Source organism: Euprymna scolopes, chromosome 3, assembly GCF_053919585.1.
Source record: "Euprymna scolopes isolate OS-2025 chromosome 3, ASM5391958v1, whole genome shotgun sequence".
Classification (NCBI taxonomy): domain Eukaryota; kingdom Metazoa; phylum Mollusca; class Cephalopoda; order Sepiida; family Sepiolidae; genus Euprymna; species Euprymna scolopes.
In genome coordinates, this window is record NC_136484.1 from 67,613,528 (window position 1) to 67,638,655 (window position 25,128).

The following is a 25,128-nucleotide window of genomic DNA, read 5'->3' on the forward strand; positions in this document are numbered from 1 at the left end:
TCTACAAAACCACTGGACATAGCTTATAATTAACTGTTACTATAATTGTAACTAAAATCTACAGTGATCTTAGCTGCGTCACTAGGACTATTTTCTGTATAGATACAATGTTTTGTCCCTGACCTTAATGACTGCCTATAAGTACGAATTCCGAATCACCATGTAATAATTGTTTCTCTTTACCTCCAAGACGACTGCATGCTAAATAGGTGAAAAGAAGAAAAAATAATTTTTTTTTCTGTTTCCCAAGCTAAAACATTACTTGAAACTCTAAATCCTAATGAAACTCTACTGTATTCTGTAAGTTAATAACCCCGTCCCTTGAAAGCTAACAATCTGCTCCCCCACCCTCTAGCTGCCACTAAAACTCTACATTACACACGTCTTAGTAGTGGAATCCTTAGCCTCCAGCTCTTAACCTTCACATGCTAACCACCTAACAGTCATCACTAAACATCTATACATTTCTACCTCTAAGACATGCATTAGAGTTCATTATTATCCAGTTTGGTACTTACCAGCCAAAGTATGCACTCAGATGCAAAGCGATCTTAATTACATAACAATGCCTCTTTCTAGATGGTTTTGCAACGATCAATACAAAACCAAATCCGATACTCGTTGTTATGCAAAACGCTCGATGACTCTAAAATGAAAACTGAAATTATCTTCCTTCAATAGTAGAAACACACTAACACCTACAACTTCTTTCTATTCACATCTACTGAAAACTTGTCCAAATATCTATTTACTTAATTATACATATGGAATACGCCATGACTTAAAATTTATTTCCAGTTATACCCATACTGTACTGTACCTACATCTTAACCCTCCTGAAATCTAAAATATACAGTGACTGGGCAAAATTCTTAGCTCAATTCCTAATACCTACTCACACTGTAACGTTAACCTGTACCTAAGCTAACATATAAATTTAAAAAAAATGTAAAAATCTAAAGGTAAAAGTCTTAATCCACACTAACGCCTTTCTAACAAGCCTGCTCACATAGATGCTTCCACTGCATGAGTTTTTTTTTTTTTTTCTCCTTAGTAACAACGAAATAGCAATGTCCCTAAATCACTTTGAGGAGTGTAACTATTCATTAGATATATAACCTCTACAAACTAACGCTGTAACATTAACTAAGTACGTGGGGCCGCAGAAATACCTGGATTAGGACCCAGGCACGGAGCAAACCCTCTCAGGGCTGATGGACCCAGTAGATCTTCTCAGATCATCTGTCTAGGAGAAGGAAAACTCTGAAACTAAACCTAAGGGGAGGGAGGCCTCTCCAGTCTTGGATGACAACCTTCCTAGAGCTGGTGACAAACAAATTACCGGTCTGCAAACCTAAACTGCTTAAGGAGTAAATAGGCTCTGTCTATCGCCTGGCTTCCATACTCCTTCTTTGCCTATTAGTCAGGCGCAGAGACGCTATCACAGTGATTCGACGAAACACTGAGTAGTAGATCTTGTTTCTTGTCTAGGGCAATGAACGCCGTTTTCCCACTCCTGACACATCCCACCCCTCAAAACTGGGCACTTGGGAGTACTTGAGTACCACATATGCCTGTGCAATTAGATTGGGTTGACCTTCATCTGATGGGTTGAGGGTACCGGATTGACAGTTCCTGGCTGCTGTTTCCGACTGGTAGTAAAGAAGCCCTAACTTTTTGGTAGTGCTTAGAGCGGCTGCTCCAGTTGTATAATATCGGGATGTTTGTAGTGCCATGTCGCGCATGGAAAGGGACCCTGCACTAATCCCCGATGGGCTTTCTTGAGGCCACAGTCCTAGTTGAAGAAAGGTCAGCCGATGGTCTACTTGTGTTGCATGTCTGATACCCTGCATAACCCCTTGTTCAGCTCCCCCTTATCTAACTGAAAATCTTTAAAAACATGATGACAGTACAATAAAAAAATAAGCTTAAACCAGGCTTAGGGACAAACAAATCCAACTTGCCTCCTCCCTTGAGACTTGCATTCACGAACATCCGTGGGCTTAGAACTAATTTAGCTGATGTTGATGCATTTCTCCTAACAAATACCCCAGATATCTTAGCACTAAGTGAGACTAACCTACACTCCTCCATCCCCTCTAACTACTTTAACATGCCTGGCTATCTCCTACTCTGTCATAAGGACTCTGACAGACATATGCACGGACTTGGAGTCTACATTTGTAACACCCTCCCCTTGACTAGAGGAACAAACCTAGAATTATGTGCTTTAAACTAAACAAACAGCATAACATTAGCTACTTTTATTTTCTCAGTGCAGTGGGCAGCACAACACATAGCTTCGCTATATCTCACTCCCTATCACAAATGGTTACGTTTCCAACCCGTTTCCCTGACCAGCAAGAACAACACGCATCACTTCTAGATCTGTTTCTGACCACAGTTCCCGATGATTGTATAACAAATGCTGACAGCCCACTCGGGAATGCTGATCATGCAGTGATAATGGTCGAAATCGCCCTAAACTCTAGACCCAAAACTGAAGAGCCAGTGCTCAAAACAACGAGATATTATAAAAAGGCTGACTGGAAAGCCATCAGAGATCTTATCAGAGATGCCCCATGGGGAAATATTTTTTCTCTTCCTGCTGAACAGTGTGCAAATGAGACCACAGAATGGTTCAAAACGGCAATTGAAGCACATGTTCCCATGCGGAAATTTTATAGCAAGCTCCACTCTCCCCAATGGTTTACTTCTACTTGCGCAACTGCCATTGCTTAAAGGCAGCGTGCATACCGCAGATTTAACCAGCATAAGTCCAGTTCAAACAGACAGAAGTATGTAGAGGCTAGAAGTAACGTTAAGAAAGAAATAGCGACAGCTAAGAGAGAATTTACTGAAACCACTAAAAAACGTACCGAAGCACAAAAATTAGGAACTTGTGACTTCTGGAAAATCTACAACAGTGTAGTAAATAATGGGCAATCAACAATTCCCCCACTACCAACAATCACGAGGTTGTTTGCTCAGCAACCTACAAGGCTAATATGCTTGCCAGCCGGTTTGCCTCAAACTCCACACTGGACCCTTCCAACCACCCTCTGCCTGACAGACGCCACGCTAGACGATCTAAAAATCACCCCTTCTCAGGTGCATGCTATCATAAAAAACCTTGACACTTCAAAAGCATGTGGACCCGATCTCATCCCAGCTGTGCTATTAAAAAAATGCTCAGCCGAAGTAGCTCCAGTTCTCTCCAAACTCTACAACAAATACCTTAATGAATCTTGCTTTCCGGACTGCTGGAAAACTGCTTCTGTGGTATCAGTATTCAAGAATTCTGGCGAAAGAACTGACCCATCAAATTATCGCCCCATCAGCCTCCTTCCACTTTTTGCCAAAATATTAGAGACCATAATTAACCATGCTCTAGTCCATCACTTTACAGATACTAAACTTCTAACTGACAAACAATATGGATTTAGACAAGCCTGTTCCACAGCAGACATCCTCACTGTAATCTCTGAACGCATATACCATTCACTGGACAAAGCGGGGTAGGGCAGAGCGGTAGCTCTAGATATATCTAAGGCTTTTGACAGGGTATGGCATAATGGTCTCCTCAGGAAAATTAGATCATATGGTATCACTGGTAGAATACTTAACATAATTAAATCCTTCTTAGATAAGAGAAAAATCCAGGTTGTCCTCGACGGTCGTATATCTAAACAATATGATATAAATGCGGGATTGCCTCAGGGGTCTATCCTTGGACCTTTACTGTTCCTAATATTCATTAATGACCTCCCCGACAAAATTGCCTCTGAGATGGGTATATATGCTGATGACACCACACTCTATAACAGGCATAACAGGAAAACAAATGAACACATATCTAAAGAAATGGCAAAAACACTAGAGGATGACCTCCAATCTGTAGTGGAATGGGGACAAAAATGGATGGTCACATTCAATGCTGCTAAGACTAAACTGGTTTCCTTAAATAATTACAAGAAACCTTCTCTGCCACCAATAGCAATGGCCAATGACTCTTTTATATGAGAGTACATCTTTCAAATTGCTTGGCCTAACGTTCACAGGAAACATGAGTTGGAACAATTACATTGAAAGCATTGCCAGGGCTGCTGCAAAGATGGTAGGCTCTCTCTACCATGCTAGAAACTACTAACACCCGAAAGTATCCTGTACCTCTATAAGGCCACCATTCGCCCATGTATAGAGTATTGCTGTCACATTTGGGCTGGTGCATCTGCTACTAGTCTCTAGCTCCTAGACAAGGTTCAAAAAAGAGTCGCCAATCTGATAGGCCCTGAACTGGCATCTAAGCTTCAGCCTCTGTCCCATGGATGAAATGTTACATCCCTCTGCCTGTTCTACAAGTATTTTAATGGTAAATGCTCTGGCGAACTGCAGACACTTTTGCCCCCACAACGTAGACACCCTCGACAAACCCAACAGGCAGCTTAATTCCACCCCCATACAGTAGAGATCACTGGATGTAAAAGATCTTTCTATGCCAGTAGTTTCTTCCCCAAAACCGCTAGACTCTGGAATTCTATTCAAGGTCCCTGCTTCCCTAACTGTACTGACATGCAGAAGTTCAAGTGTAACGTACACCGACATCTTGCTGCCCAAATCCCTAACATAGTACCCCAGTAGTTGTTGCCCCTGATAGTAGCCCCCTACACCAAAGTGGCAATGTGCCTTGTTTGGGGTGAAAATGTAATAAAAAATATGTATATATATATATATATATATATATATATATATATATATATATATATATATATATATATATATATATATATATATATATATATGTAGTGTTTCAACATTAAATAACTCCAAACGATTTGATTAAACAAAAGTTTTTCTTTCAAGCAACCAAAGTTAAAAATAATTAAGAAAATTTTTTCTTTTTACAGCAGTCACGTTTTAAATGAATTACAAACATTTTTATAAAAGCTGCTATTATTAAAGTCAATTCAAAAATACATATTTTATGAAAGCAGCCAAATTTAAAATCAATTTAAAAAAAAAACATCTTCACGTGAAAGCAACCAAGTTTAAAATCAATTAAACATTGTTGTTATAAAATCGACCAAGTTTATAAAAGCAATTTCAAAAAATTCTAAAAACCAATTTTCTTATGAAAACAACCGAGTATAAAATCAATTTAAAAAATATATTTTCTGAAAGCAGTCGAGTTCAAGATCAATTAAACATTTCTTTCTTATAAAAGCAGGCAAATTTAAAAATCAATAACAAAATATTTTCTTTTGAAAATGGCCAAGTTTAAAACGACTTAAATTTTTTTTAAAGCAATCAAGTTTCAAAATCAATTATAAAAAAGTTTCTCATAAGAACGTTCAAATTTTATATCATTGAAAAATAATTTTTATTAAAGCAGCCAATTTTAAAATCAATTAAAAACGTTTTAGTATGAAGACATGTCTTTTGAATACAGCAGTTCATTTTCAAGCAAACAAAATATATTTTCATATAAAAATGTTCATATAATTGATTTGAAACTTGGCTAAGGAAGTCGAAGTTCGAAAGCATGTACCATTTAAGAATGAAAACAACTTGAAACAAATAGTTATCTATATTCCAGTAATTTATAAATGTCTGTTATTTGTAATTGGATTAATGTTCACATTTACATTTTTTCTTGTTGCAATGTTTCAGACGCTATAACCTCATGCCATGTTCATGAGTTTGTCGAAATTGGGAACCTTGAATGCAACTGCATGATTAAGTAAGCATGAAACAAGTATAACTGGAACAATCTGCAAGTGTCGGTTAAACAGCGGCATATTTTGCATTCTTGATGGCATTTCTAATGTCCATGAATATTGGTTGTCAGAACATAAAGCCAAATTTGAAGACCTCGTTCTTGAGCCATTTTTTGCTGCAACAGTGAAAGTTTTTGGCTTTAATGGCATCCATTATGTTGAGCTTAGCAAAGAGGGTCAAACATAAACAGTGGAACAAAATCAGTTTACCATTGTTGATATACTAGAGGGTCAAGTTTGAGGTTCAATTTTGACAGTGACTTGAACATGGCCAAAGGGCACAGTGGCAAAAACCTTGTGAGAATAAAAACTAAAAAGATCTACATTAGTTTGATTCAAAATAATATAAATAACAAAATTTCTGTGTCTAGTTTTAGGGTTAGGGTTGGGGGTTTAAGTTAGTCAAAAGAATTGGAGGAGAAAATTCAGAGCATGTGACTTGTGGGGGAGATACAAATTAGCCCATATATCTCTTGAGGTCAGTGGTTGTATCTTAGTCCTGTAAAATTCGTTCGATTTGCGTTAATGTGTTTTATTTGAGTTCTTGGGTGTTATTTATATAGCTTCTCTTGGCATCAGGCTTCGGTTCGGGTTGACTGGAACGACAACACGGCGACGTCTCTCTAAATTGGAGGGAAATAAATTGTTAAATATTATGGCTAATTGTACATGCAAAAATATTATTTAGAACTTCAAAAACAAAACAGTTTTTTTTTCTGTGATATGAAAAGTACAAAATAGTTAAACAAATGAACATTTCTGCATCTGTCTGTATGAATTCATTTGGTTGCCACAGGCTATGTATAAATGGTTTAAGACGTAACAAGGATAAAGAAAAGAAAAAGACAATGATCATCAATTAACCTAACAAATAATATTTATTTTCAAAAAATGAAACTATATAGGGGCAGATCTTCATGTGAGTATGGTTGGTTGGTTGGTTGGTTGGTTTACGGCATATCAACCCTTTTCAAGTTATTTAATGCCGAATCCAGTGATTTTGAAGAAAATTTTTCTTAATAGGATATATTTGTTTTTTTTTTTTGCAAGTCAGTTTCTATTAAACCCATAGTTGGGACCCTAACAGGTACTACCACTCCGGGTCAGAGTGGACCTGGGAGCAATGCCAATTAAAGGGTGGCTCCACACTCTCCAAACGCCCGCAAGCTGGGGTCTCACCAGTGGATATAGTTTAAGGTCATATCCAGGACCTCATGTGAGTAATAAGACTCTCTCTTATAATCATTTGTGAGAAAATGATTGTTAAGAAATAAAAAAGAAACAAGGTTTTTCTATAAACGAACAATTTATGTAAATATATAAATATATATTTTTCATACACAGTGAAGTATAAACGGTCATGTTAAGAATAGCTTTCTAAACAATAACGTTATTATTTCAGAAACAGTCAGTTTGTACATTCAAGCTGTTCAACAAAACACATGACCGTTCATTTTGTATATTTAAGCCGTTCAGCAAAACTCGTGACTGTTGGCTATTGTCAGAAATGTTCGCTGAAACTCGCCAATGATGACGTAAGTACTGACATTTTCTTGGGTGTCGATTAAGCAACTATACCGAAACTCTTAACTATATCCAATCAATTACGGCTACACCTTTATAAAAGACAGATATGGCTTAAACCCTAATCGGCTTCTCTCGGTTATTGCCTGCTCTATGCTTATGGCTATTGTTCTCATTATTTTGTCTATTGTGCTTTAGGAGCGAATCTTTACGTTAATTACAAGACTTTCTGCTATAATAATTTATAAGAAAATATTGTTAAAGGAAAAAAAAAAAAAAGGAAAACCAAGACTTTTCTATAATCGAACAATGTATATAAATATATGAATATATATTACATACACAGTGGAGTATAAATGACCAGAAGTAAGAATTGTGAATTCGTCGGTTTCAAAAGAATTAAGTAGAGCGTGTATGTGTCGACTGCTGATACTTTTTTCTTCTTCGGGGAGCTGTATATCGTCAAGTGATGATAGCTGTGCTCGGCGTAATTAGGGAAAGAGTGTAAGGCTCTCACTTCAAGGCTGTCTGGAAACTTTCTGTCTGATCTTCGAATTCTAAAGGCTCTGACAGAAATTGCTATGCCGTATAACCTGACTGGTTATCATGGGACCAAACGACTCCATTAGGGTTGCTCTCCAATAGAAGAAATAGATATCAATGTTTATCGCTTCTTCGGTGTCGCCTATTTGATATTCACGCGTTCCTTTGTTTATTATGCTGCCCATTTGATACCTGTCAGCCATTATGATGCAGTCTGTGAATTTATCCTTTTCTTGAAAAGAATAAAGTAGAATAGGTTTGTGTCAACTGCTGATAATTCATTCTTGTTTGGGGAGCTGTATACCTTCGCTATGCTCGAAGTATTTAGAAAACATACGGTAAGAGAGAGAGAGAGAGAGAGAGAGAGAGAGAGAGAGAGAGAGAGAGAGAGAGAGAGAGAGAGAGAGAGTATATACATCTTTCTTCATGGCTGTCTGGAAGCTAGTTGTCTGCTCTGCAAATCCTTAAAAGTCTCCAGATAGAGTCCTAAAAATGTCTAGTAGTACTTACTATGCTATGTAGTCTAATTAATCGTTGAATGCATTCTATCAGAGGAAATAGACACTACTGTAAATTTGTTTTGTTTGTTAACAACTCTAATAGCAGACGATACTACATGCAAAGCTATTTTTAATTGCAATATAAGATACAATAGCCCAAACATACACAATAAATTAAGCAATTGACTAATACATGCATAAGAAAAGGATAATTTTCATGAGCAGATGGTCAACCTCATTATAAATTCAAGATGGCTGACATCACAATATGTAAATTAGTCATATTTTAAAATTTATTTTGAGATTTTATTTTTTATCTTTTAATAGTGGTCACCGCTTATTAAGGCCCAAATGTCATTCGAGGATAAAGGTTAATGAGTGTCAGATAGACTTTGAGACAACACCGTGATAATCAGTAATGGTGGATTTTGGGTGAAGTTTGATTATTTAAGGAGACAGCTCATCAAGAACTTATTTGTCGTAGATTTGAAAACGGTCATGTTATAATCAGCTAGGAAGCAGCCCTGCAGTATTGTGTTCCACAAACGGACAGTTCTAAGAAAGAAATTTTGCTCATAGAATTTTCGTTTAGTTTTAGGCACTGAAAGAGAGTAAGGGAAATTATTGACAGTTGTTGTAGCTAGACAAGTATTTGTTACAAATATTTTGTAGGAGGGGGGGGTCATAGACTGAAACTCAGTCGAGTACCAGCCATGAAAATAACGATAGAGCAAAGATAGAGTCGTAATTGGGAATACAATGAAAAGTTAAGTTTTCAAAGTCATTTTAAAAATAAGCATAAAAATCAGAGTGTTAATTATATCTTTCTTTCTTTTATTCACAAAATCCTTTAGTTAAATTTAACACTTGCTAAATGGTGGTTCATTTTCAATTATTCATAGCGTGTATTTTTGTCTATTTTTTTTCATTTACTATTCAATGTATATCTTACTACATTTCCAAAGACGCAAGCATCGTCTATGTGTGTTATCCAAGCCAAAATCCACGCTACAAAACTCTTACTATTCAATAACTCATGCACAGATAAATGTGTTATAAATCAGACAACCGAAATGCATCATTTTTGTCAACATTCTTTTGATTTTTTTAGAATATTTTCTTTTTACTAGTTGAACTGCATATCCAAGCCAGATTTCTTTAATTTTTCTCTTCTGCATGTCAACTCAACTGGGAAATTATTTTTACTTTTACTTCTTACTCAGCAGAGACGATGTAGCAGTTTCATGAGGGATTTATTTTGTTTAAATATATGTGGAATATTACGCATTAAATCGAATTGTGGTTTGATTTCGTACACTCATGCCTAGACTTATGACTGTGTGGGAGTTAGGACATAACAGTGCAGAATCAATATGCATCAATGAAGCTTGGTGTCAAAAATACGATTTAAATCAGTTCCAGTTTTGATCACCTTTTTATTGGATGTGTTATCTTATTCTCGTCATTTTTTCACAAACAGCCTGCTAGATTGAAACTCCAGAATACAGCATTTGTTTATCAACAAAAGCCAAGCTACCAAACAATTCTCGTTATGTTCCAGTGTTTCCTTGAATAAAAGTTGATACCTGTTTAGTTGTAAAGATGTTGGTCTTATTTATGAAAAACTAGTGGAGGTGTCCGGCGTTGCCTGGATGTTTAGAAAAAAAAAGTGTTAGTAGGCAGGCAAGCTCTAACCCGTGATGTGAAGGCGGAAAAGAAAGTGAAAAAAAAGAAGCTGAGATCTTACCGCTACACTATGAGGCGAGTGGAAGTGAAAAGCGTTGAAAATTAATGATTAAAAAGTTGACTTGCAGAAATGAGTTCACGCAGGTGCAGAAATGAACGTCTGGCTTGAAGCAAGTTAAGCTTCTCGCCGTATTTGTATTCCCACCATGTTTGGGAAAACCAGCTCTCCCAAAAGGAGGAACTCTCAAATGAATAACAATTGTCTGATATGAAAGGTTTTCCCAACATTGATTAAAGCTAATTGCTTTCAAGACATTCCTGTCAGGAAAGCCAGGTGGCCTACTTCACTTTGATTAGCTTCGCTTTATTTATACGAAAAAGACCAACAAATATGCTAAAGGACGGAATAGAGGTAATTTTATAAAAGTCGATCAAAATAAATGTAGACACGACGTCCGTTTGCAAATCATAGATATTATGATCTAGCGAGTATATAAAAAGTTCGAAAAAATAGTAACCCTCTCGAGAATCCCCCATGAAAAAAGCCTTTCTTGGACATACAAAAACGCGTGCGCCCATTTTGCCTTTTATATAATAGATGGGGACCATGTTCTTGTTCAATATTCTATTTCAGTCAAATGCAGCCAGACACAGTTAACTTGAGCAATTTATGTTCTTTATTTCTAACCAATCATCTAAGCAACCACATAAATGAGTTCACTTGTCTTCACCAAATTAATCTTTTTCAGAGTGCGACGAGTAAAATCGTCCGAAAAACATAATTTCAAAAAACAGCCACATGTAGCACAATGGAGGAGTAGACGTTTAAATTTAAATGATAAGGTTTACTGAGGAAGAAGAAAACAATAAAACATGGGGAAAGTTCAAAGTCAAATAATATTTAAAAAATAGAGACTAAAACAAATCTTTTTGAATCCATCCATCTTCCAAAATGTCTTGCTCGTTCAATGACAATTATACCTGCATACAATATGCACAATTATTTCTAATGCATCTCTCTCTTGGCACTGCCTTGGTTTGGACTGTGATGGCCCTCTTCAACTCGAATAATCCGAGGATTCTTGATAAATATTATCTTTGAAATAACAGCAGAGATAAAAATCTGGGGAGGAGGGTAAGCTCTGGTAAGTGTGAAGCCTATTCAGTATTACACTTCCTACTGATTAGACAAAGTGTCCCTGCAAATAATTGCATGGCAATAAAGTGAAACTGCAGAAAATACATAGCATAGACTGAAGTTTATTTTTACCAGATTCGGTGGGATTGCAAAAAGAATATGAATTTTATAAACGATTTCCCAGGTCGTTTCCTTTACATGTATTGCTTATTAGTGTCCTTTTCCCTTTTTTATTTCATTATTACTAAAATAGTTGTCTATTTATGTTTATTGAATTTTAATATGATATAGCGGCTTCACTTACCATTGGGCAAGTAAGACCCAAATCAACTGAAGCTCCCATATCATTAAAATTCACGACGACCTCGACAACCACCATGACCACGACAATGACGACGACTACCCCCCCCCATCATCATCATCATCATCATCATCATCATCATCATCATCATCATCATCATCATCATCAACAACAACAACAACAACAACAACAACAACAACAACAACACATTTTCAGAAATGTAAAGCAAGGAGAAAGGCGAGGCTGAACTCAGGTCAAGCTACATCATCATCATCATCATCATCATCATCATCATCATCATCGTCGTCGTCGTCGTCGTCGTCATCATTATCATCATCATCAATTTAATGTTCATTTTAGATGCTGGGATGAGTTGGATAGCTTTTAGAAGTTGACTTCCAACGCAATCTATCTCTGACCAAGTCTTTATTCATCTCTCTTTCTTTCAAGTCTATCCTTATCGTTTCTTCCCATGTTTTTCTTGGCCTTCTTCTGCCAACGAACCCTGCTACCTCAACTGTTCTATATCTACTAACACAAAAACTCTCGTTCATTCTTTCAATGTGACCATACCTTCAAAGTCACCTGTTCTGCACACATCTCCCTATATTGTCCTGATGAGAGAATAATAAAAAAAGAGAAACTAACAAAACTTACCAAGTGTAGCTCCTTGATCCATCCACATTTCATAATGCCTGGTCTCTTCCTCTAATTGTCTGCGGTAAACCTCGTCATCTCTTTCAGGAAGATTAGTTGCATGCCACTCTTCAAGAGTGCGCCCATCTCTCTCATCTGTTGCCGTAGCTTGGTCATAAGAGCTACGACGAGACAGGCTTCTCAGGGCTGACTCAATGTTTACTCGGTATGGCATCCTAAGGCTAGGGTCTACTACAGGTACCACTTCGCCCAAACTGCCAACATGTGCAGCAAAGTTGATATCGTTGAGCTTTTCAAAAGTAAATGACTTGAATTGGTCATCATCATTTTCCTTCGTCTCCGAATTTGGTGCATCTTTCTTGATGATTTCGTTGATCTCTTTCTCAATGCTGAAGAGTCGGTAAAGATCTTTGGATTCTTTTGCCCGGCTAAATGCCCGGGCATGTCTTTCCAGGGAATCTTCCTGCTGTATAAGTTCCAAGGACCGAGAATCGATTTTAGACTTTTGTTCTTTAATCAACTCTGTCGCCTTCTCAGCTAGGGCCTTTTCTCGCTTCTCAAGGAGAAGCCTGTATTCGATGAAGGTTTCCTTGATAAGACATTTTATTTGCTTCTCAATTACATCTAGACGCTTTGATGCATTTTCATGACCAGTAAGGAGTTCTTTTACTACTTTAATGCACTCCTGACACCTAGATAGAAGACAAAAAGTGTTAATTAGCCTTTAAATAAACTCAAAACACAAAAAAACAGGAACAGCTAAACCTCTAAAATAGTATTCTTTGTAAACGAAACCTGTTTGCTTTTCTTATTTTTATTTTTTTCAAATGAATTAAATTATAAAAAGGTGCTAATATAGTTTTTGGTACAAGTGAAAATTGCTGTTACCCGAGTGAAAATTGCAATTCTACATAAATTACCAGAAAACTCTTTGATATACTTACATATCAGGCAAAAATAGATATCTATACTAAAATCCAGTTTTTTGTATTTTGCCACTCTTCCATCAATAAGAACGGAAATTCTGTAAAACAGGGGGAGATAAGTCAGTTTGATATTTAGCCAAATAATAATGAATGGTGGATTGACAAAATACAAAACTGATTTTTATTTTTAATTAAAATTCTAATTTTTAGTGATGATACTTATTTTAGCATGATACGTAATTATATTGAAGAGGTTTTACTGTGAATGCGATTTTCACTTGCGTCCGATACTATATAAACACCAATAAAAGCTGTAGATATTTATGAACCAAAATTTGTAGAGGAAAAGAGAATGCTTAAAAACATTAAAACGTACTCATATACAATCAAAAGTCATGGTTTTCATTAAGTGGAAAAAACATAAATTTTTTTTTTTATCAAACAATTTCTAGAAACAAACTTTGCTTCGTACCTTTTTCCAATGTCTGTAAACCTTTCGGCACTATCCTCTAATTCAGTTTTCAAATCAGTGACCGTATGGCCATCGCGTTCCCTGTGGTCCAGCAGGGTACAGTCATGGCAAATTGGCAGCATACATTTCTTGCAGTAGAAGCTGACAGGTTGGTTATCATGCTTGTGACATTGGCTTTTAAATTGTACGTCAGTCTGCTGGGCAGACACAAAGTCCATCATTTGAATTACACGGTGATCTGTGGGTAGTGATTCTACGGTGGTTTGTGGCAGATGGGTCTCTTTGCGGCAAGTTGGACACCTGAAAAAGAGGAGGAGGAAGATTTAAAAGTGGAATATATAAATAACTCGCCTGGGTGCCCGGCGTTTCCCGGGTGTTTCGGGTGTGTGTTGAGCAAAAAAAAAAAAAAAAAAGTGGTAATAGGCGGCAGACATCGGCGAAAAAAGCGACCCCTCCCTGTAGAAAAGTGCCAAGTTGAGGGTGAAGGAATTAAAGTTTTCTGCCAATTTTTCGATATTTGTCGTCTGAAGGGTCGAGCTTCAAAACGATATCGATCTTGTGAAAATCCGTCGCCTTTGTCGAAAGTTTTAGGCAGACATACAAACATGCATACATACATTTAAACAGACAGGTGAGATTTATACAATAGACTAGCCTAGGTGCCAGACGTTGCCCGGGTGTTTGGAGGTGTCATTGAGCAAACATTTTTTAAAAAATAACTGGTAGTAGGCAGGCAGGCTCGAACCCATACCGCGAAGGAGGCAAAGAACGTAAAAAAAAAAAAAAAAAAAAAAAACGTGACGTCTTTGCCGTTGGGTTCATCACTAAACCGGAAGTGGTGAAGGTTTAAAGTAAGCCTAGTCAATCGAAAAGAGGGGATGTCTTTTGAAAATATCGGCAAAAAAGCAACCCTTCCAGTAGAAAAGTGGCAAGTTGAGGGTGAAGAATTAATCTTTTTAGCCAATTTTTCGATATTTATCGTCTGAGGAGTCGAGCTTCAAAATGATATGGATCTTGTGAAAATACGTCGCCTCTGTCGAAAGTATTAGGCAAACATACATACATACATACATACATACATTTAGACAAGTGAGAGTTATATAATAGATGGAGTAGGAGTGATTATTTTTGGAAATTTTATATAAACAAGAGTGCTTAATTGTATATTATTTTTGTGAAATCCTTTGAGATAAGGCTTCGTAATTTGTGTAGTCATTTTTTACTCATCTTCATAGTTGTTGCTGTTTCATCACCCTTCAGCTAACTCATCCTCTGACCTTCTTCAGATGGTAAACCATGATGGGATAGGAATGCTGAGCTTTGTTAAAAACGGAATATATAAATAATGGAGTAGAAATGATCATTTTTGGAAATCTTTTAAAATAAGAATGCTTAATTTTATTTTTAAATAAAGCAATAATACTTTTTTTTTTTTTAGAGAATGCATTTCTTTTATATAAATGTAAATTTAAATATACTCTACATACTCATGTTGGTGAGTGGGTCGATATGATTGACATGACATGTACCAATATCAATTGACAACACACAAAATGTTTGTGAACGGTTTAGGAGAAGAGAATGATCAAAGAGGGAGAACATCATTCAGGCCACTATTGCTACTTGTGCAGTTTAGAGTCAATGATGGAATAATAACGATATCATTTAGAAACCCATTCTTATCATGGAGAGAGGTGGGTTTGTTAACTATTCTGTACTTTCACCTAACAATTTAATAAACAAGATACCGTAAAAGCTGGATTTAACTTGAAAATCCTATTTAAAAAATAGCACGGTCTGTAAACTGTACAAGTACCTGGAAGTACATAGAAAATGTACTGATCCTGGAATCAACAAGAAATCCGTGGAAAACAAGTGTTGTAAGAAATAAACTCATTATTAAAAAAAAGTGGAGAGTACTAGAAATCTGGAGGAATTTGTTGTCACTGGGTGACAACAAATTCTCCACTTTTCACTTGTGGTTGGTAGTAAGCGATCACTTGTACTAACTCATTTGAGAACTCCTAGTGAGTAAATAATAATAATAATAATAATAATAATAATAATAATAATAATAATAACGAACAACAATAATGAAAACAGCTGAAATATTAAGAAAAACCCTTGAATGTGGAAACTGTAGCGGACCTGTATATAATACCCTAGCTCGCCACAAGAAAATAATGAAACGAATGGAATTGAAGGAAACAAAGACTCAATTGATGGATAAGATAAACGTGTCGTTTATTTACTGTTGAAAGAATGAACGTTTTAGTTATAACATGTGTTCATGTCCGCGCGTATGTAACCAATGTTCATTGCACGACTGGTGTTGTAGCAAGAAAAGGAAATGTCTGTTCATCTCAAGTTCAGGTCACTATTGTTTGTTCGCGCGTGGGAAGAGAAATAAGTGTTGTAGTGAAAAATGGGAATGATAGCCCAGCGTGTAGACAAAGAAGAGGATATGAGAGGTGACATCAGTTAGTAGTCAGCTACGCGAAGGTGTTCTCAGGGACCAGTAGTAGATAGAGAGAGAAAGAGTGTGAATGTGTACATATGGTCTGTTAGATCGTTCCCCATACATAGTAGTAAGTGGGCATGACGCGCGCGAGCGTGCACCTCCCGAAAGGGAGGCGGCTGGTTAACTCAACCTCTCTGGTCGAGAGTTGGTGTTAAAAAGGGTAGAAACAGTTTGTCTCTTTGTTTTATACTCGTTTCCGGTGGTCATTTGCACATGTGTATAATTCCTTAGAAAGCGGAAGTGACGTCGTTCATGTGTGCATTCGTGTGCACGTGTGTGAATACATATGTGTGCGTTAGCGTGTGTGTCTATACACGTGAATGTGAGTGTATGTACGCGAACGTGAATATGTGTGACGTGAGCGCGTATGTTTGTGTGCGCGTATGTATATGACATAGTTTGAAATGTGAATGTGTGTCTTTGTGTGAGGCTTGAAAAAGGCTCGTACAAACTAACACACATGAGCAACAAGCGTGGGCTAGACAAAATGCTGCAAAGGCAAAACATGAAACACTACATGGAAACCGCAAACACTGAAACCGCATATCTATAAGTTCTCTAACCCACCCCCACCCCCATACTCCCATTGCCACATCACTGCTTCCCCCCCCCCAAATAAAAGAGTGAGACGACCAAATAACCAAGTAGAGTCAAGGAGGAAGGAAAGACTGAAGAACTGACCAGGCCTCTGCCGGATAAGAGAACTGGAACCTTGGGAAGGCTTATTGCCACTCAAATTCCAGTGAAGACCAATAACCGCTGCCAACGAGAAATCAATGGCAAGCAGCCGTTGTGATAATGCAAATTTATTTGCAAATGTTATCGAAAGAGATGGAGAGTACTGGAAACCAGGGGAGGCTTGCAGTCACTCAGCTTCCAGGGAACACCACAGGCTGTTCTCAAGGAGATATCTTTGATCACCTGTATGAAAGCTCCTTGTGAGCCAACAATAATAAATTTAAAGAAAATTAAATAACAAAAAAAAGAGGGTATCAGCACTAACCAAACCTTCACAAGGTAAGTGCAAGGAGTACTAGGACCTTAGGGTAGATTATTGTCACTCAAATTTCAGTGAAGACCATCGGTCTTCATTGAAATTTGAGTGACAATAATCCACCCTAATTTGTTATTATTAGAAAAATAAAACAATTAAATTTTGGAAAATGTGCAGTTACAGCTTGGAATGCTTAGTCAGGAATTTAACTCAGAAATAAAATAAACAAAGTCGATTTAGGAATTTTAAAGTAGATTGGAATTTGATTAAGTTAAGTAAACGAGGTTTTAGCTGACGTGAACGTCACGTGATTTGGTCTGCTTTGCTGATGTAATAGTTAACAGAGATCAAACTAATGAGTTAGCAAGAAATGTGTTAACAAACAGACGTGTGGACGGCTCTGTTGGAAGCAGAAAGGGGAACCAGTGGAAATATAGAAAGAGACTCAGCATACCAAACTCTGACAAAGAACCCATGACGAATAAAAGCCGTATAAAACATAACTCATTATTATGGCTTGGTCAAATAAGAAGGTAGGTCGTTCTTTTTGTTTGAGACAAGCAGACATATTGTTATAGTTTGATTGTAAGAAAAACTGTCTGTAAAAATTTATGTGTCGCGTTTGTTAACTATGAGTATTTTGTGAAAATCGGCTACACACGCAATGAACATTTTACATGCATACAAGAGAACATTTTAACCAGTAGACGACACACTGTATTCAGACAATAAACACACACACACACATACACACGCACACACACACACACACACACACACACACACACACACACATATATATATATATATATATATATATATATATATATATATATATATATATATATATATATATATATATATACCCACTGGCTACATAACAGTCACATTTTTGAGTGAAGAGAAAACTAAACCTTTCAAATCACTCTTTGGGGAGCTGTGCAAACGTAACATTGCTAACAATCTAGGAAACCTGTAATCTAAGTTGAATGTTACTTCAATGTCTGACTGTGTGCGTCACTCATTTTTGTTAATTTATAAGGTTAAGTTTAAGAAGTAATAACTAGCTAAAATAACATTAGTAAATTCTGAGTAAATTCTATCCAAATAAAACCATATCTGAAAACTCTCAGCGAACGTCTCCTTGTATGTTTTTCGTCATGAAAAGACTTTTTTTTTGTCTTAAATAAATAGATGAGATGATCAGCGACCACTCATAAATTGCAAAAGAAACAGTAGTGTCAGACAAGGCAATAAAAGACTCATGTATAAACACCCTCCCTTACATATATATAAAAACTTCTATTTTGTTATTGAAATTGGAACTTGCTAGTGAGTGGGGGGAAAACTACAGTAGCACCATTAATTTTAAAAGTACTAGGAACAGTTCTGAAAAAAAAAAACGTAAAAAACACTAGCAAAAACTGGAATCAAAGGAAAGATCGTTGCTGTACAAAATTGGACTCTGACGAAAACAGTTGAATATTTTTTTTAAAAATCCGCAAATGTAAAAGCCAACTCACATAACCAGATGACACCAATAAACCAGGTAGGTTGAAACAGTATAATACTGCATAAACGCAACAAAATAGGGAGAAAACTCTATACGAAACTAAGGGAACTGAAACTGGCACATTAGATATGTAAGAAATATCCCAAAACCTACTCCCCATCCCATCCAAATAAAATATGACTGATACTACACAAAATACTTGTGAAGGCTCTAGGAAGATGAGAAAGCCAGTTACTGTTATCAATGAGAAATCAATTGTAAATGGCTTCACCTGGATGATGATGACTGCAGCGACATTTCCATACGAAACCGTCCCTAACACTGATAGCAGAGCAGAGAGCCTGGTTTAAACAGATGATGAACGAGAAGGGAGCAAGAGGATATCCCTGCAAGACGCCTATATCAATTGAAAACCGATTAGTCCTACCTCCAGGTGTAAAGAAGTATTTGGTTGATGTAAATATTAGGATGTAATGTTGGTCTATTCTAATTCAAGAATAAATGAACTCTTCCACATACTATATATAGAATTACAAAGAAGTGTTGTGACATTAGTCATTTACCGTTAGTATACAAACTAGTTGAGGATTTGATCTCCACAATCTGTTTAGCAGAAACTAGGCCATTTCATTACCTTTTTATCTGTCTGGCTGAGGTATTGCCCTAGATAGTCCTAGGAGATACACCTTCCAAGGTCTCTGGGCTCTTTGAGGTGGAGTTTTGTTTATTGCTGTCTTTAGGGGAGGCAGCATATCCCTTCTTAATTGGTGCTGGTTTGATTCTCCTCACCTTCTGGCCTTGTGTAACATCCTCCTGTGATGACAAGGAAGTCATGGCCACAGTATCAGATGCTTTTTTTGTAGCCTTTCGTTTGGTAACTTGATGTATCATGTCTAGTAATCCTATTTTCGTCTACCTTTGATAAACTGTCTCTGTGAGCATAATATGTATATATTAGTGTCCGAACGATTAATCAAAATCGGAAAACTGGAAAAATTTTAAGGTACAGAATCGGTACCTGAATCAGAAAAATTTGTGCCTATTTTCCAATGCCAGAAATGATTCTTTTAATTTTTGTTTGTTTTTGTTTTCAATTTATTTTCCCATAAAGCATACCCCCCTCTACGTATATTTTTATCTTTATACACATAAATAACATTGTTTTTTTTTTTTACAATAATCCGAAAATAAAAAATAAAATCAACAACTCTATAATTAAATATTTAGAGGTTTTAAAAGAATTGAAATCGGAATTAATATTTGTATCGGAATCAGGAGTTTAGAATTGAATCTGTAATTGTATTGGAATCGGGAAAATATTAAAATCGTCTCATCACTAGTATATATGCACAAAAAGGGAGGCTGAACGCGTGATCATAAACTAAAAATGTAGAAATACGATATCAAATATTCTAATTCTTCGACTGTCTTATTATTTTCTGATCAGATTTTGTCCTGCTTTGAAATCGATTCATCTATTGAGATAATTAGGAAACATCAAACATGTTTTAACATTAACAATAACTTGAATTTTGACTGATCCATATGGCAAAGAAAGGTAAACATATCTTAGAATGTTTATGATCCTTACCTGAGGAAGTTCTTTTCTTGTGTTTGAAGGCCTCCATCATCAGCATGAATGTAGACGTTTCGCAAGCAAGGCAGGCAAAAGGTGTGATTACATTGAAGAAATTTCGGTATCCGATCCTGTTTGGTAAACTTCTCTCTACACACCATGCAGCGCAAGAAACTCTCTTCAAAACTGCCTTCGTCGATGATCAAATTACGTCCGGACAGCTGGGAACTATCTTCACTTTCGGTTGCCATTTTGACTGGGGTTTGAAGGCCATATATTCACTAAAAAATACAAATAAAAAAAAAATAAACAAAAAATAAAAAATAAAAAATTGAAAAGAAACAAAACAAATCTATTAAGATTCATCTATTCAATCTATGCGTTTAATGCTGATAATGCTATTTTAAACTTTGTATGCTCATAAGTCGCCACTTATCAAGGCCCAAATGCCACTCGAGGGTAAGAGTTAATGAGATTGCGAATTAGATGGTGAACTACAATATAAGAGGATTGGACATGATGGATGAAAAGGACAAGATTTGATTACTTGAAAAAAAAAACGGCTTGACAAGTATTTGTTTACATTGGAGTTTAAGGTGACTATGTTGTAGTCGGCAGGGAAGCAGTTCCATGATATTGTACTCCACAAATAATCTCTGCTTGTGGTAGTTCTGTTTGGTTTTAGGTATAGAAAGGGACAATTGAATATTTTTTTGCAGTGGCGGTAGCCAAATGAGTACATAATGTGAGGATTATACAGGAGTAGAAAAGATTAACAATGTCTCTTCTGTGAGAAAGGGACTGTAGAAAAAGGAAGAAATCATCTCCTACTATGTTGTGAAGTCACTTTTGGACTATGTCCAAATAAGAAAGAAGTATAGCATTGTGTTTTATGCCCTTATTTTGTCTTTAACCTTGACATTGGAAGTCGATTGGTGCACTCTTTCACGATAGAATTTATTAAAAAAGGACAACTTATATCTCCAAACTATTGTATAGTCGGTCTTCTCTATAACGACCTCTGGTTATCGCAGTCACATATATATAATCATGTTATGTTGCACTTCTACAAAGATGCATGCAGAGATGCAAAGATGTATACACTCTGCTTGTTCCAGCGGGTTTAACAATCAAACACGTAGACGATTTCATAAACAAATATTAATTTATTATTTTGCCTGTCAATGGTAGTAGGATGTGCCGAGAAAGAGTGGTGTAAGATGGAGATTGGAAGTCGCGAGCTAACGACGTGACAATCGCACGCCTCTCTCCGCCCCCTCTCTCTCTTTCTGTTATTTGTGTTCGTCAGACCTCCTGTTTTTAGTGACAATTTCTTTCTTTGTTCCATCAGAGGTCAATATGTGTATACAAAGGCCAACCTTGAATCTCTTTGTTCCTGGTTTTTCTTTGTTCTCTGCTAACCTGAAATTTGTGCGTGTGCACGATCTTCAAATTCCTTTATCCAACAAACAACAGACACCTGTCAACTTTGAATCATCATTAAAAAAAATAATTGTGGCTTGTGGGATATATATATATATATATATATATATATATATATATATATATATATATATATATATGCGTGTGTGTGTGTGTGTGTGTGTGTGTGTGCAGTATGTTTGTTTATATGTCCCTTTCAGAGAGACTACATTATCAGGTCAAATGATGAAGTCTCTCTAGAAAGAGACATTGTAGAAACATGTAATATGTAATCAATAATGTTTGTATAAATAAAAATATTATAAACATGCTCTTTCTGAATTAACACTTGATCTCTATATGAAATGCATAGATATCCGAGTGTACAACTGAAGTTCTCTTTTACTATTCAAACGTCGAAGTAGTAAAGTAATTAATTAATTTTTCTCTCCCCAACTGACCAGTAATATATACATATATATACTGCTGCCTAAATACACGAAGTATATATATATATATATATATATATATATATATATATATATATATATATATATATATATATATATACTTCGTGTATTTAGGCAGCAGTTTTTCATTCATGCAGACATTGTTAAAAATAACAGAAAGCTTCTGTTTAGTAATACCTGTTTTTATTTTTTCAATTTTTCGTATTATCTTTTTCTATATACATCGAGCGTATGGATGTAAGGTCCAAGCATTCTTTCTTCTCAAAGTGTCCACAGTTTTAACTTTTCATGAAATCGTCTTCACATCCTCAGGAAAGTGTGTTAGTCTCGGTAAGGGATTGGGGATTATAAGAGATTTACTTAAATAGTAATAAATGGGGTGTGAGTGAGGGTCGTTGGACTGTTGACTCCGGTAGAGGGGTTTAATGGTAGGGGGAAGTGAGGAGAGCCTACCGTTCTAGGGTAAGTGGCAAGTACAGGTGGGTAGAGGGAGGAGAATGAGTTATGCAAAGCATTCGAGTATATTGATACTATTTTGAAATGTGGCCTGATTTAAGGTAGGTTTTTGCGTTTTGATATATATAGCCGCTAAGATTTTAAGTTTTTTTTACATTCGTTTTGTGGTGTAGTATTTTGGTCTTGTTTGCTAGAATTTTTCTTTAATTCGTTGAGTCGTATTTTTTTTGTTGGAAGAGATAAATTTTGCTCGGTTGAAGAGGTTTTTGATGGTTATTTTGTATCGGTGGGGACATTCACTCTTGAAGTTTAGAAGGCAAGAATTATAGCAGGTAGGTTTTTTGTAATTGGAGGTGCTAAAAGTGTTATTGGAAGTGTAAATAAGGACGTCAAGGAAAGGAATTTTATCAACATTTAATTCAACAATGTACAGAGTTGTCAGAGTGGTCGTAGAAAAGTACTCCGGTGGTGCAAACTAGAAGTATTTTTTAAAGTATTTTTTCATTCATTTTTGGTGGAGGGGGAGATGGGTACCAATTTTTCAATTTTGACTCCTTATCAGCCGTTTTTTCCCCGAATGAAAACCAATTAAAAAGTTTTCTAGATGTCTGAATATGCTATATACACAATTTTGTCTGTAGATCAAAAATTCGTTAAGTACATAGGTTGAGAAGTGTCCTCACACACATTCTCACTTTTATAGATATATAGATTAGAGATTAGAGAAGAGATATGTGTCCTGTGGTCTCTTGATCTTACCAGCGCCTCGAGAAGAATTAATCTAGTCTGGTCGAGTGTACAGCTAAATGCTGTTACTTGAGACGACATCACTTGAAAAAGGTGCACCATTCTTGAGCCATGTCAAGGAAATCTTATTTGGACTTCGAATACTATTTTATTTTGAATATCTGGTCAGAGTTTTCTTGTAGAATAAAGTATTTTCATGTCATGTTATCCTGACAAATCCTTGAACAGTGTACGGAAAAACTGAAGATAACTCAAGGATTTTGTCTAGTAAGTAATTCAAACTAAAAGAAATTCAAACCTATTCATTAATTAATAATGTATTTAAAATAGTTAATTAAAAAAGTTTAATTAATAAATTTAACATCTTAATTCAAAAAATAATAATTTGATAAAAGAAAAATGACATACAACTTTGGCTTATAGTTTATGACTAGCATGTCTCCCGGCGTTGCCCAGTCATAAAATATGCTTAAATATTATATTTTAATTCATGCAGATTTTGTATTTATTAGATATTATAGAGCCAAAACTCTATTGATTATTATATTGTATCCAATATATATTAATAATTTACAAAAGTTAAAACAACAACAAAAAATGCCTTGGGTGCCATTAGCTAGAATCAAAACCAAAAGATTTATCTCTCCAGCAGTATTTACTACTATATGACCTAAGGACAGATAGATATCAAAACTTTAAGAATTAACTTAATTTAATGTATAAATGTATATTTGTGCATGCGTGAAGGAGCACTTTAAGTCGACTTACACCTGCCAATATCCAATTTTTACATTTTTACACCTTAGCAACTATTTTTCCTGGTTAGGAATCAAATTGAATTTGTTCCACAGGTCCGAACCCCATATATACCAAGTTTCAAGTCTGCAGACTAAAAATTAATAGACTAGTTTGGTAGAGATCGTTCTACACACACACACACTAACGCGCGCGCACGCACGCACATGCACACACATGAACATACATCAAAGGGTTTAAAAAATCGAAAGTATTTATGTAATTAAATTTTAACGGTTAATATGACATCCGATCGATTTTATTAAAAAAAAAGATTAACATATTCCTTCATTGAATTATCTTTCAGAAGATGTACATATTTTGTGGACCAGCAGAGTGGTGTAATGAGCGAAACGAAAATGAAAATAAAAAAAACTCCCGGATAACATCGGGTAAACTTAATTATGTTTTAGTTAATTGACTGACAAACTTTGTTTTGCTTCCTTCATTTTAAAATCAAGATTGCAATTTATATACAAAATGATTAATTTGTTTCACTATGAAGTCACAATAATTCCAAGTGTAGAATTTTTCTTTTTAATAAGATGTCACCAGTTATCAAAGGCCAGAGGCTACTCAAGGATAGGAAGTAAACGAGTGTCAGGTGGATGGTGAGACAACACCATGATGATTAGTAATGATGATGGCGATTGGGCAGAATTTGATTATTTAAGAGGACAATTCAAAAATAATTTGTTTACATTACACTTGAAAACAACCACGTTGTAGTTAGGTGGGAAGCAGCCCCGTGGTACTCTATTCCACATACGAACAGTTCTAGGTGATGAATTTAGCTCATGGAATTTCGTTTAGTTTTAGGTAGAGCGAATGAACAAGAGAGAGAGAGAGAGAGACAGAGAGACAGAGAGAAAGAGAGAGTGAGAGAGAGAGAGACAGACAGACAGATAGACAGAGAGAAAGAGAGAGAGAAAGAGAGAGAGAGAGAGAGAGAGAGAGAGAGAGAGAGAGAGAGAGAGAGAATGAGAACAAAAACTGAAATGAATAAATAAAACTGAAACTGAAAATACATGTCATCTTACTTTCACTTTCACAATCAAATGTTATTATATCTGAGACCAACCGCAATGACCGTTGTTATAGCTAGACGAG

General features: G+C 36.0%; 1 protein-coding gene across 3 annotated transcripts in view; it reads right to left on the reverse strand.

Annotated features, from left to right (window-relative positions):
- The window catches only part of LOC145255977 (uncharacterized), a 47,500-nt gene that overhangs the window by 15,043 nt on the left and 7,329 nt on the right, over positions 1-25,128 (reverse strand). For 2 of the 3 annotated variants that reach the window (XM_080114642.1, XM_080114641.1), the window contains exons 3-6: positions 20,144-20,409; positions 13,525-13,824; positions 12,127-12,818; positions 5,582-6,400 (exon numbers count right to left, since the gene is read on the reverse strand). In XM_080114642.1, the coding sequence (XP_079970768.1) occupies positions 6,333-6,400; positions 12,127-12,818; positions 13,525-13,824; positions 20,144-20,379 (1,296 nt within the window). In that variant the 5' untranslated portion in view covers positions 20,380-20,409 and the 3' untranslated portion in view covers positions 5,582-6,332. Of the gene's footprint in view, positions 1-5,581; positions 6,401-12,126; positions 12,819-13,524; positions 13,825-20,143; positions 20,410-25,128 lie in introns of those variants that run through there. The other variant, XM_080114643.1, reaches the window with a different exon arrangement.